Source organism: Dipodomys ordii, unplaced genomic scaffold (genome assembly GCF_000151885.1).
Source record: "Dipodomys ordii isolate 6190 unplaced genomic scaffold, Dord_2.0 Scaffold9, whole genome shotgun sequence".
Taxonomy (NCBI): Eukaryota; Metazoa; Chordata; class Mammalia; order Rodentia; family Heteromyidae; genus Dipodomys; species Dipodomys ordii.
In genome coordinates, this window is record NW_012267225.1 from 5,799,366 (window position 1) to 5,813,873 (window position 14,508).

Genomic DNA, 14,508 nt, shown 5'->3' on the forward strand with positions numbered 1-14,508 from the left:
AGGAGGCTGCAATGCTTGGTAAGAAATGTACGCATTATCCTGCCCATGCAATTGTAACCCCTCTGTACAGTATGTTCACAAATAAAATAAAATTAAATTAAAAAAAAAAGATGAAAAGGATGGTTTGCAGGTGACTATCTCACCCTCAGACGCTCAGACGCAGGCTGGATTTCCTATCATCTGATCTCTGCGAGAGTCCTGTTGGGGCCAGGAATACTCATGCTTGACTGCCTCCCCTTTCTTTCCTGACAGGAGTGAGTAATGCCCAAGTGCTGCAGCCAGGGAAATCTCCCCACTTCAGTGTCAACTGGGTTGTGGGCAACGCAGACCTGGAGATTATTAACGCCACCACCGGGAAGAGGAGCTGTGGGGGTCCGTCCCGACTCTGCAAGCACGTGTTCTCTGCCCGGTGGGCACGGCTGTATGGTAGGGTAGGTCGCACCTGTCCTTCCTGAGGGACAGCTGGCTGCAGCTGGACTCAGATTCAAGCCCAGGGGAACGGGGCCTCATTTGGTCTGTGGTGAGGGTGAGGCAGGATGCCAACAATTAGCATGGCTTTGTAGTGTGGCCAGGCCCTAGGCCAAGTGCCTTACCCGAGGTATCTTATGACAAGTACATAGAAACTTCTCAAGTTCTATATTATTCCCAGGTCAGATAGAAGGAAACTATTACTCAGAAAACCTTAGTGATTTCTCCCAAATTTCACAGGTAGTGGTTGGAATTTCTCCCCAATCCTAAAGCCTACTGATTCCCACTACAGCAATATTCAGAACCTGATTTCTCTTCAGCAATAGGAATTTTGTTCCCCCTCTCGAAAACAAAAGCCAACCAATAAAAAAATATGTTTTACTCATTTTTCTGTACTTTTTTCTTTTAATACAGGAAATGATTCTAGATAGCAGTAATTGCATTGTGGTTTTAGGACAAATACAAAACACACAAGTCACACTTAACATCTGATGGTCAACTTTAAGAACACTGGAAATTGCACATGTTCCCCTGAGCATGGCGGATACTTCTGCCCCTCTCACAACCACTGCAGACATAGGTCTATCTATGACCTGGCTGTCCATCCTATAGCTCTGACCGGAGCTCTCAGCCTCCATCCTGCCTGCACTAGCCAATTCTCCAGATCTCACTTCTTCCAAACACTTTGGAAGGTCAGGAAAGTGTTGATTTTTCTTACTAAACAAACAAGGCCTCTTCTTTTGCATTTGCTTAAGGGGACATTGGCCAGTATGTGGACACAATGATCTACAAACTCCAAACACCTTGCAATGCTGTGAGAATCGTTGCTCCCCAACACTGGCCTGCCCTTCATCCTTCACTGTTGGGGAAATGAAGTTGTATTTGATCCCTTCCTTGTCTTGGCTCCAAAGTTTTATAACTCAGAAGCCTGATGGGGCTGACATGGATGCCTGATAGAGCATGTTCTATTTTTATTTTACTCCTGGTCAACTAAAAACACACCCCGAAGTCTTTCTTCTTTCCTGCCTCTTTCCCTTCTGAGCCCCTCGTCTTCCTTCCAAGATTTAAAACAAACTATTTAGCTTTTGTTTTTAACAGCACCTTAGGTATATGCTATATTGTGTGTGTTTGTTCATTGTTTGTAGCCTTGATTTTAAAAAAAAGTTCCTCCATACCCTGGTGCCCATAGAATTGTCTGAACAGAACTTAAGTAACTGGCACAACCATCATTCTTTATCCTACTGCCTTTTAAGGAAGAGAGAAAGAACAGCAAAAAGGCTGAGACTAAGAGCTGGTGTTTTGCTTAGAGAATTTCTCTGTGGAAGCTCCTGTGCCCGCTGGTGATTGATCTGCTCTTTCCTCTTCCTGTCCACAGCTGAACACACAGTTCCCAAGCAATGGAGACACGCCATCCATGTACTGTGAGGCCAAGCTGGGGGCTCACACCTACCAGTCTGTTAAACAGCAGCTGTTTAAGGCTTTTCAGAAAGCTGGCCTAGGCACCTGGGTGAGAAAACCACCAGAGCAAGATCAGTTTCTACTAACTCTCTAAGTCACTGGACTCCTTAGCTATTGGACCGAAGAGAAACGCCGGGAGAGGACGTGGCCAAGTGTGTGGAGCAATGTGGTGTGTCTGTTCATCTGTTCTCAGCGTTTACCTTCCTTCAGCAATCCAGAAACACATGAGTGTCCATGTTTGGATGAGCAACAAGAGTTGACTCCAAATCAGTCAGAGTTTGGATGAGCACAGTAGATTTGGCTTCTCCCCTAGCTACTAATTCCAATAATTCTATCCACTGAATCTAGAGGTCCAAGCATCATTGCATTAGCTCCATCTCTTCTTTGTGACATCAAGAAGAAAGCATCTATTCAGAGAGCTTAGATGCAGGTTTAGAAGGTAGTGCTGAGGCGCACTTAGTTAAAAAATGAGCCTTATACACCGTCCTCTTGGCTTCCCACCCCTGCTATGAGCCTTTCTGGAGATATTTTTGGGTCTCACTAGCACAAGTTTATGTGACATTTCAAGATTAGTCACAAATGAAAAGAAAAAGCCATGGGCTCCCCCTCCCTAAATAAACTAATAGGAATGCTCTGTGTTTTCATCATTTATTGAGGTCTCTCCATTTCCTTTCCAAAAGGATTTGAGGTGCACACTATTAAAGAACAAATTAAATAGGGCCAGGCTAATGAAAAACACACTTGCAAAGCAAAGGAATAATTGCCCAAGGCACCACAGAGTTACAATCCATAATGTAAGAAAATCATTATTAGATGTCCTATGGACAGAATATTGCAAACCAAGCCAGGCCTAATCAGTCCATCACACCTCTTCCTTTATTTTGGTAGAGAATGTTAGCCATCAAAGTTTGAGTTCTCTGAGTTCATAGCTCTCCCCTACAAACTTCCATACAAGGTAGAGTCTTAAACCAAATTATGACTTTTCAAACCAATTTTTATTAGAAAGTATACACACACACATACACACACACATACATTCTCTCATGTATACACACACACACATACACACACACACCATCCAAATAATCCTTAATTTAGATTGAGGAGCTACCAGTTCCCTATCTTTTTTAAGTTTTCCATCATAATCTCACATGATTGGCAGAAAGAAAACAGCGATTCATTTACCATAATTGCCAAAATGTAAGAGGTAAGGTATCATCACCTTTAGAATAGCAGCATAGAGAGTTGACAGCTGGACACAGGACCCTTTGCAAGTTCACCAATAGCATCTTACCAAAAGGAGAGATGCTGGATTTGTGTACTAGGGAAGTTTGCCTCTCTAGCACATCTTTCACTAACCTAGGTCTTTTGAGTTATTTGACCTTTACCACTGAGAACTGATTTCTAACATTCACCTTGCTAGTTGGCTGGTCTCTGACTTCCAATAAAAAAAGATTCCTGGGTGAAATTCATGTAGCCACCTATGGAACTGTGCCTTTTGGTTAGAATTCCAAGAATGCAAGTGTGCCAGTAGCCTACAAAAGCCACAGCTATCACAACAATCAGGCAACAATGAGACAAATTTGAACGGAAACTATTTGAAAAAAATAAGAAGTAGATATACTATCATGAAAATGGGAACTTTTCCTGGGATTCAATGTAAGGCCAAATGTATCACTCAAGTCCTTTTAGAAAAGAAAATGAGCACCTTAGTAGACAACTTCTTCAAGATAACGTTTAAAAAGGCAAGAAGATGACTTGGCAATTAATGGCCTTGTGTAAAAATTGAAGGAGTGAAACAAAATCTTTTTTTATTCTCTTACTATCTTCAAGTGGTTCAACAAGCTGGAATAAAAAAAATCTCTCAGTGGTTTTAAAGCTGAGATCAAAGGGCAAATTTATATAAATTTCTAACAACTTTGTCTATCCTAGGAGGAAGCCTAAAGAACCAAGAAACTTTGAGAGTTGAGCTATGGCCTGGGTACTGTTTCTCAGCCATCAGGTAGCCAAAGTCCTTCTCTAAAAATACAGAGGAATAAATTGCTCATATTCTGAGCAGTTGCTTGGAGAATAACTAATGCTTTCAATCGATGTGCTCCAAACAGTGTTATTCATACAGTAACACTGTATGAATAACAGATGCTGGGAGACTAGCATCAACAGCAGAGCCTTAATCATGGAGAGGAGAAGGGCTGGGGTGTCATATAAGTGGGCTCGGTGAAAAGCACCCACATACTCTGATTTCAGGAATGGGAAAAAATCCCATTCCTATAATGAACACTTTGCGTGACCGAATTGCAGCTACATCACCAGGACTAATTTTGTCTAAGGCACTGGATCTCCAGAAACCACCCTAACTTTACTAAAATATGACTACTTTAGTCAAATATTTCCCTCTGCGGAAAGACACCCATCGATTCCATTCTACCCCTTAGCACTAGCTCAGGGATTCTCATCAACTCAACAGGGGACTCCTTACCACGAGAGATGGAAGCTCGCTTGTTTATCACAAGAGCTTTTTAGTCCTTCCAGGAGTAAATTCAAGAAGCTGGAGCAAACCGTGGAGCACACTGGCTAGAGGGAGGGGTAGCTGAGTATCCTGGAAGATACCTGTCACTATGAATGCAATAGTACAAGGATATGGGAAGGGCACAGAAGGAGGGGAGTCTCAGGCTCTGCTAGTGAAAGGAGACAGAGTGCTGAAACAATACCAAGAGCAGCAGCATTCAGGGAAGTCAGCCAGACTGGTTCTCTGGATACATCTCTTCTCTGAAGCAACCAGGTAGCCAATCAGGACTTCCCATTGTGGCCACATGGTACCACATAGTAATGCCCTGCTCCCGACCTTTAGAAGCCTGGTCCACAGTAGAAATGGCCACTTACAGAATTCTGATATACCTAGGATGGACAGAACACGTGAACAACTGAGACAAATGGGTCAGTAATGGAAGCGTGCTCCGACTTCAGTGATTGGAAGAATGTCCCAACCATACTATGGGACTAGATCTAGCCTGTAATCAGTCCTGGGAGTGTGTGTGTGAGAGAGAGACAGACAGACAGAGATAGAAACACAGAGACAGAGAGAGAGATAGAGAGACAGAGAGACACAGAGAGAGATGTGTGATATGTCCAAACAAAGCAAAAAGAAGATGGATAGAACACAATGTTAGGGAACATACTGGCATCTAAGATACCTGACTGCTCCTTGGTCCATCTGACTTGTCTCCTTCATCTCCTTGTACTTTGCATAACAAATGGCTCTCAGTCCTTTGTACTCAAATTTTCTACATTCTGTTTTCATACCTGTTTAGCCCCTACTGAAGTCCCAATAAAATCAGCATCACCCTTATTAGCCTCCAAAATACATAGTGCTTTTCTGATGGTGAGATTTAAGGTTTCCTGCCTGGTTCTTAAGTCAAAAAGTCAGTGTCCGATTATTTAGGAGCCTTTTCATGGGGCTGGGCTCAAGAGGGAGAGGACAGCAGACCACAGAGTTCTGCCAACACAATTCCTGCAACAATGTATAATATCGAGTTTTTGAATTTAGGATTTCTTTGGGTCTTATTTTTGCCAGAGAAAGGCTTTGTGAGTCTATAATTATTGTTTCCTTTTCATTCCTACAATTGTCTTTCAATCTGTATATACTGATCATGCCACTACTGATTTTGTGATGTCTCCTTCCTCAGAAATGTCAAGCTGAGTCACTTTTTACACACACACATACACACACACACACACACACACACACACACAAGCTCATACTTTTCCATGTAAATTTCCTTTTCACAGGAAACTGTTCTTATCAATCAAGTTTAATGAGTTTTTTTGTATAGTGTTTACCATATTTGGAGAGCCATAAATAGTAAGTGCATAGTATATCAATGCCCGGAATAGAATAGTTAGAGTATTTTGATGAAATCCTATTTTTAGATTATAAATTTCAAGATGAGTCTATAGTAGCTTGTTTTTAAAAAAAGAAATTTTAAAATTTGCAATTTCAATATAGTAGACATTTTTAATTTAGAAGGTTCTTATATAGTTATTTTTAAAGAAGCCATTCTAATGAAATAATGTAATTGGCCCACCATGCATTCACTCTCAGTGTCTAGTAGTAACCAAAGGAAAGTTAGAGAACATCTTTTTTTTGCACACTACTATTGAATTACCATGACCATTGCACTGGGCAAAACTTGCACATTTGCTGGTTTCTCCATGGCCCTTTGCTAGAACTGTTTGTAGAGTCCACACTCTAGTCCAGGATTAGGAAATTCCCTCTGACGCACACTCAGAAGAGCTCCCCCTTCCCCCCTTTTGAGTTTCTGCAGTGTTCTCGGCAGAGCAGGGAATTCAAAGCCTGGTCCTACAGAAAAAGCTGTGGTAACCAAGAGGCCTCTCTGAGCTGGGACAACTCATCCCTTGAGGTCTTCTTGACAAGCTACACCTCTCCTGCACAAAGTCTGTACCATGTGTAGGGTACAAGGCAGCGAAGAGCCAGTGGGGACAAGGGGAGAGTGGAGGAGGATGGAAGGGGTCAAGCCCTGGCTGCTGTCCCTGGTCCTGACTCTCCATTGCCTGCTGGAACCCTGCTGTTCTGGGAGTGTGGTAATAACCTGTAACTGTTGCCAAACTTCTCCCATGAATGGTGAATCCGATAAGAAAGGATGATGGGAACGAGGACACAGAAACTATGAGACAATTGGTGTGTGCTACCCGAGGAAAGGCCACAGAGAAAAGGCAGATTCATTCCCCCTGGTTTTTCCCTACCCTCCATTCTGGGAAACCAGAGGTCATTTTCACATTAGCCTGGCGATTCTACCTCTGTAAGGTCCCTTTCTTATCTTTTCTTTTCTCTCTCCTCTTCTCTTTTGCTGCTGTCCATATTGTCTGCTCTCCTCTATCCTTCAACTTGTGCCTCCTTTGTTCTGATCAGTGAAAGGAATAAAGTCTCAGCCTTGCTTCTGCCCTGGGCTGATCTATGCAGCGTGATTATGCTCAAGATTAGGATGTCTTGGTGTGTTCATGTGATAGCGTGACTACAGGGATTTATAATCATCTTGTTGGACTCCTGGAATATTTCCATCTGATCTGACCTCCCACCAAAAAGAACACAGATGGCCACGTCTCTAGAAATTTAGGCCACACAACATGAACCCTTCGGGGAAATGTACACTGTATCAAAGTCTGGAGAACAAAGTACCTTAATTCCTAACTTATCATTTAAAAACTCTGAGAGAGGACGTGCCCTTTTAAAAATAAATACAAAATTTCCAGGCCTTTTTTCCTACAGGCACTAGATTTCTATCACTCTGCAGTATATGCATCAGTTAAGACAAAAACCTTTCCCAGCAGTGCCCAGTTAACTTTCAGCAATTTTTATGCAAAAGGAACTTAATAAATATCAATTCTTAATTGAAGGTATGTACATACAAAAGCATGATTGAATGGCAATATTGTACCAATGGATGTACATTTGTAATATTTGTAAAAAAAATCTGAAACCTGAAAATATGAATTTACATATGTTAATTTGCCTCTAAGTTCTGTAAATTGCAATTCAGTAATAGCTGATAAGTGAATGTCTCTGTTAAGTGAATAAAAACATCAAGTAAAATTTTCCTTTCCTGCATTGATGGGTTTTATTTCATGAAGTCTCATGTTCTGGGGTCTATAAATCTCTATGATATGTGGGTTGATGAGTGCCTTCTCATTCCAAAAAGCTGTGTATTCAGCTCTAAGACCTTTTTATAATAATGACATCAGATCGTGTACTACATCAGAACGGCAATTATTGACCAAGAGGTTGCTGTTCTAGATCTCATGTAAGCAAACTAGTTAAAGTATCACAGAAGGAGACAAGGGAAGCCTTCAAGCCTTGAAACTGCACCTCATTAACTGTGCAAAATGAGATGAATCACCCCATCCACTCACTGCCAAGTGTGGGAAACAAAACTTATCCCACAGTTTCACAAGATTGCCAAGGAGAATCAATGAAGTCAGAACGTTACCATGTGTTGAAATATTAAAGCATTATAAATATTCGATACATTCTGGGTTCTCTGCTCAAATTTGTAATAGTAAATGACATGGATATAGCTGATAACTGTCCTGTACAAGCCTAATACAGATGGATACGCGGTACGAGAAAAATCCTAAAACATCCATAGGGAATGTTTATAGCATCCCGCGGTACGAGAAAAATCCTAAAACATCCATAGGGAATGTTTATAGCCTCCCTTCTATTTAACTCTGCAAGAAGCAGACATTCCAGAGTTCAAGTGACCAGTTTTTTATCCTTTCCAGGGATATATCTGTACACAAATATATCTAGAAAAGGATATAAGTTGGCTAGCTAAACAGATGTCAAATAAGAATAGATAATATTACAAATATGTGGGAGATCATGAGTAAGGTTTCTTGTTTGAAAACTCCACTCATCTTTCAAAGTATCCAGAAATCTGCTATGTGTTCCCTTCAGTGAAGGGCAAAGATTTCTTCCACAGTTGTCATTCTATACTTGCATCACCTTAGCCACCATGATTGTCGACTCAGATGGCAGTGCACCAGATCTCAGACAGAAGGTAGAGATGGGGGAGTAAGAGGAATGTCTAACCGACACAAGAAAAAAAAAGCAGAGAGAGTTCCTTTAGGTAGACTATCAGTATTCTAAAAGGATATTCAATTTGTACGTCTGGTAGCTACCAATTCTTAGACACTAGACTTATTAGTGGAAAATAAAAAAGACCTGGAAATATAAATGAGGTGTAAGACACATTTCAGTGTATCTGAGTCACAGTATGCCTCAGGTATCACCTGACCCAAATCGTTGAGACTGAAGAATCGGATTGTCTTGATGAGATGCTGGTGACACAGATTGCTTCTAGAGAAGGAGAGAAAGGTTTACAAACCAAAACCCAGAACTGACTCTCAGAATTAGAACCCAATACCTGCTGTTGCTCTCAGGAATTCCCCACTTCCTATAAGAAAAAATAACTCATCATTCTTTGAAACAAGAAGCCTGATAGTTGCTATCCTCTTTAAGTACAATGAGTTTACCTTATCCACCCACATCCTCTTCCCAGCTCGTCCAGTCCCACCCTGCCCTAGGCTGGACTATGGGGTTATTTCTTTCAGCATTTTTCTTTCAAGTCCCCAACATGAAATCTATGATACATTGCCTTGGTAGCAGGTTTCAACTCAGTGCACGTTCCCAGGGAAAGTAACTGAACTCTACTCTGATTCTTAAATTTTGATAGGTGAACATGAAGTTGAAGGACAGAGTGGCCACAGCAGTGATTTTTAACTGTGTGATTGATCACATCCTTGTCTACTTTGGAGCTATTAAATCAGGTTCCCTTAGTTGAACTTAACTTGATGCTGGAAATGTACTCCTTCAAGATAAGTTTCAGACACCCACTGCTCTTAAAGAGCTAGACTCCCCACAGAAAACTGGGAGTTTTTTCCATAGCAAACATGAAACATGAATACGTCCATGCATAATATGATAGCCCCACTTACTGGCCTGCCCCAAAGCAGTCACCCTCAATCCCCATGATTCAGAATCGCAAATTACTTGACTAACCTAAAACTAAAGTAGAAGCTTCTATTTAAGGCTCCCTTCCCAGACATACTTGCTCAGAAATTAAGGGTCCATTCCCACTACAGGACTAGCTACATCACACATGCTATGCTCCTCTTAAAATTTTTTCAGAACCTTGTGACTGTCAGTAACACATATGGAGAGAATCCAGTGTGAGAAACACGTGTGTGGGAGCAAGAGTAGTCAGTCATAGACACTGCTCCTGCCCAATCAGTATCTCCCCAGTGGGCTGAGGCATAACCCCCCAGTGCTACTGGCTGAGTTCTACCGGTTCACCCTTCATCAGACAACTGCCCTCTCCCAAACAGATGCCAATGCATGCTGATTGGACCCAGAAGACAAAATACTGAGCCACTTGCCTTGATGAAGTATAATTCTTGCTCCCAATCTCCCCGGGGGAACTAAACTGAAGTTGTGTTCCTCATTGATGCTTGCCCCTCTGCTATTACACTAAGCATGTGGCCTCTTGATAAATAACACAAACACAGCTTTGTCTCAAGCTCCACTTCCAGCATTGGACAGATGGAGAATTCCCTACAGATAGAAATGTGTTTAGAAACTAGGTGCAGAATGAAAAAAAAGTATGGGTCTCTCGAAAGAATCTTTTGTTGAAATGTTTACATCTATTTATTAAGTCATGTTGTGGGGAGGTATGGTTTGAACTAAGGGCCTTGCACTTACTATACCATCATTCGAATGCTGAAGCCTCATTCCCAGCCCTCTTCACTTTATTGTTCTTGTTTCCTTTTTACTTAGTAGCACCTATTAGTTACACAAAGGTAGTTTCCACATCCTGATCCACCTCAGCCACACTCTTTGTTGACATGTGCTTCTTTCTGCTTTTGATATTCTCTCTTCCCCTCTATTCTCTGTATAGCAAGAATCACAGACTGATATTAACTGACATCTAGACATATTGAGGCATGTCTAGCAGATGACAGCATTGCCAGGAATCCATTTTTAGAACCCATTGAGCTTTCTTGGCCAAGGGTGGACCCAAAACCCTGCTTTGGGTTTTGGAGTTTGTTCCAGGATTTGGAGTGTGCTCTGTGCATCACATGCCTGTGCACTTGTCCTGTGCATGAGTCTCCTCCAGTCACTCACAGGACAAGTAAGGAATGAAAAGGAAAATCAACTGCAATTGCTTTGTCCACTGAAAACATTTCCACTGAACTAAATCAGGCTAAAAGGCAATGAAGCTTTGCTGCTCCTGTGACTAAATACAGAATGGCAGAAATAGACATTGGTACTCCTGCATGAACTCAGGAGGGTCTGAGAGCACAGGACACCTCCGGGCTTGGGACAGGGCCACAGGAAGGCCCTGGCACCTCCAAAGGACAAGACGATACAGCCATAAGGATCCACTGCACAATTTCTCAAGAAGGCCTGAGAGATTTTTCATAACTATTTATCTGACGTGGCTAGGAGAGCCCCATCCTAGCTCAGAATATGAAGAGTTGGCATACAAAGGATAAACTATACCTTCATATACCAATATACCCAAATTGGTATGTAGAAGTAAGAGCTGAGGAATAAAGCTTATCGTTGCACATGAGGCCCAACTGAAACTACTTCAGGAAGTATGTTCTCCAACCACCTTGGCTAGGACCTCTAATTTTTTTTTTTTGGTCGGTTGTGGGGCTTGAACTCTGGGCCTGGGCACTGTCCCTGCACTCTTTAGCTCAAGGCGAACACTCTACCACTTGAGCCACAGTGCCACTTCCGGTTTTCTAGTGGTTTATTGGAGATGAGTCTCTTTCCTGCCCAGGCTGGCTTTGAACCTCAATCCTCAGATCTCAGCCTCTGGAATAGCTAGGATTACAGGCATGAGCCACCGGCACCTGGCTAGGACTTCTAATTTCTTATCCAACTTGTCCCCAGAAGCGTGGGAGAGCTACCTACTTTCTGGCTGGAATCTCATTTTGCGGGAAATCAGTCTAGCTCCTCACTGCACGAATTCAACATTACCATTAAGCCTCTTGGAATTTTCTGTTCTGTCTAAAGAACTATTTTGCATTTCAAAAGACTCAGCACTGTCCTGAGTGTTCATTATAGACAGGGCAATTTTACAGATGGCGTGACCTGTCCTCAAGATCCAGTCACCTACCCTCGTCCAAGAAGGAGAGGAAAATCCCTGTACTGAGATGGGGGGGGGAGGGGGGCGTTCTTCATGCTCAGTCAAGTTTTTGTAGTTATTCTGCCGTGGCTTACATTGTTGTGGATCTGGACTCATCCCGGAGATGATTTTCTGACAGTGAGTAGCTGCTAATTTCACATAGATTATGACATCAGGAAGACAGGAAGATCTAGATGAACTTTGTAGCTTTCTTGGCTAGCTTTGAACACTAACTCTTCATCATTTAATCATAGAATAATAGCCTACATTGAAGTGTGGATAGTGAGCAAAGTAAGCAATCAAGAAAGAATGACAATGATAGAAACCATTATTTAGAGTCATGGAAATTTTTTTTCTCTTTCTAATTGCCTTGATGATCTCTTTTTCCCACCATTACGGGTCATTGATAAAACTTTATAAGGAACAATATATTCATAAACTGTTGTGTTAAACAGTAATTCATTTGTATAACTACTTAAAGATAATTTTAAATATCTAAATAAATGGAATGTTATTTCAAGGAACATATCAGTGTGCACATTATTTTCAAATGTCAATAGTTTCCAAATTGATCTCCAGACTCAATGAAATAGCAATCAAAACCCCACCAGACTTTTCCTTTTAAAATTCTGCATATGACCAATTGATACCAAGATTTATGTTAGAGTTCAATTAATTAAGATATTGACTAAAGAACTGGCAATTGATGATGAAAAGAATAGAGAGCCCAGACATGGCCTGGATATATGAACACAAATGGACCATAGATAAATGGCAGAGGCTGAACTATCTAAATGATTAGTGTTTGGACAATCGAATATTCACATGGAAAAGAAACTGATGTTGGATTCCAACTTCTCACCAGATACAAAAGTTTATGTTGACTAGCTTTCCATTCCTAAGACAAATGACTGAGATCATCAGCTTAAAAAGAGTGAACATTAATTTTGGTTCAGATTTTTAGAGATCTCAGACCATGATTGATTGGCCCTGGTGTTTGGGGGACTGTGTCAAGTCAGGACATGGTGACAGGGAGCAAAATCACTCACCTCATGACTAGGAGATAAGAGAGATAAGGGACTGTGGTCCCAACAAAACCCTTTCAAGTGTAAGTCTCCAGTGACCTAAGAAAACCCCAGGAGGCCCAGCCTCCCAACACTGCTGCCTTGGTAACCAAATCTGTAACACATGGGCAAACTCTAGCACAGCTGTATTGAAGGGAAGTGTGGTATCTTTTACAAGATTAAATAGAACTGGAATAGGAAAGAAGAAACTCTGTAAGACACACAAAACAAGAAGTAAAAACAGAAAGATTCACAACAGGATAAATGTCGTCAATGATATAAATAGAATTTCCACTTTATCAGTGATCAGAGAAATACAAGTTAAAAACATCAATGAAATATCATTATAATATCATCAGATTGGGGATAAAAACAATAAATCTGAAAATTACACATGTTGGTGAAAACCTCAAACCAGAACTTTCCTATATGGCTAATAGAATACAAAATTGGTTAACCACCTTGAAAGAACCATTTCCAATCATTCACACCATCAGCCATCTAAGGCACTCTGCTCAAAAATAACATTATAGGGTCCCTCCCTCTTGAGAACATGTTAGGAATTTAGAGATTACAGTAGCAGAGCACTAAGTCAAACTAGGGGTCCTGTGTGAGCAGCCTGATTACGATTACAGATGAATGTAGGAATGCCAGTCAGCACAGTAGTTCAGTGTCTAGCTATACAATCAGATATTCTGGCTGGGTGCTGGTAGCGGGTGCTCCTAGCTACTCAGGAGACTGAGAAATAAGGATCATGGTTTGAAGCCAGCCCAGGCATGAAAGTCAGTGAGACTCATATCTCCAATTAACCACCAGAAAACTGGAAGTAGAGCTGTGAACAAAAGAGCTCAGGGACAGCATCCAGGCCTTGAGTTCAAGCCCCATGATGATAGAAAGAGAAAGAAAGGAAGGAAAGAAGGAAGGAAGGAAGAAAGGAAGGAAGAGAGGAAGAGAGGGAGGGAGGGAGGGAGGGAAGGAGGGAGGGAGGGAGGGAGGGAGAATTCTGTTCATGTAATCAGCAGATTTATACCACATGGCCCATAATAGCAAGTCTCTGCAGTGACACGACATCAAGGCCCTCTGAGCCTTTGGCTTTGTGGTGGAGCCCCTCCCTTGATGAGGTAGACCTCATAACTAACAGAATGCCACAATACACATCTTGTGTGAACACTCTGGACAGAGCAAAGGAGTAAGCCCAGAAGTTTCATTCTGAGTCTTCTGGAAAGTTCAATCTCTCAGCCTCCCTGGTAAGTAGATATTACACCATGGCAAGCCCAAATTGAGGAAAGCTCATTGTCCACATTTTCATCCTTAGTCCCACTGTGTGCTGCCAACAAGAAGCCTTGCTATTTACTCAGTAGGAGCTTTTTGTCTTTTTAATATTTTGTTTGGTTTTGGTTTTGGTTTTTGTGTGCTGGTCCTGGGCTTAAACTCAGAGCCTGGGTGTTGTCCCCTCAATCTTTTGTTGTTGTTGTTCCAGTCTAGCACTCTACCACTTGAGCCACAGCTCCACTTCTGACTTTTTGGAAGTTAACTAGCAACAAGTAATCTCACAGACTTTCCTGCCTGGGCTGACTTCAAATCACAATCCTCAGATCTCAGCCTCGTGGATAGCCAGGCCTATCAGTGTGAGCCATCTATTATTTTATTAATATGTGGCATAATGGCACTCACCATGTGGCACACGGACTGTTTATGACAGCAGCCTGTCTAGCTGTGTTCTCACACAGATTCCTCCACATGAAATCTGTCCAGTCCCCACTTCACTTCCCTCACAACTGAATAAATACAGTAAGAATACCTAC

At 41.7% G+C, this 14,508-nt stretch overlaps 1 protein-coding gene across 1 annotated transcript in view; it reads left to right on the forward strand.

Moving 5' to 3' along the window:
- The window catches only part of Adarb2 (adenosine deaminase, RNA-specific, B2 (non-functional)), a 141,184-nt gene extending 139,164 nt beyond the window's left edge, over window positions 1–2,020 (forward strand). Inside the window, exons 9-10 of the mRNA XM_013009220.1 lie at window positions 253–431; window positions 1,844–2,020. Coding sequence (XP_012864674.1) covers window positions 253–431; window positions 1,844–2,020 — 356 coding nt within the window. The remainder of the gene's footprint in view (window positions 1–252; window positions 432–1,843) is intronic.
- Window positions 2,021–14,508: the final 12,488 nt, after the last annotated feature.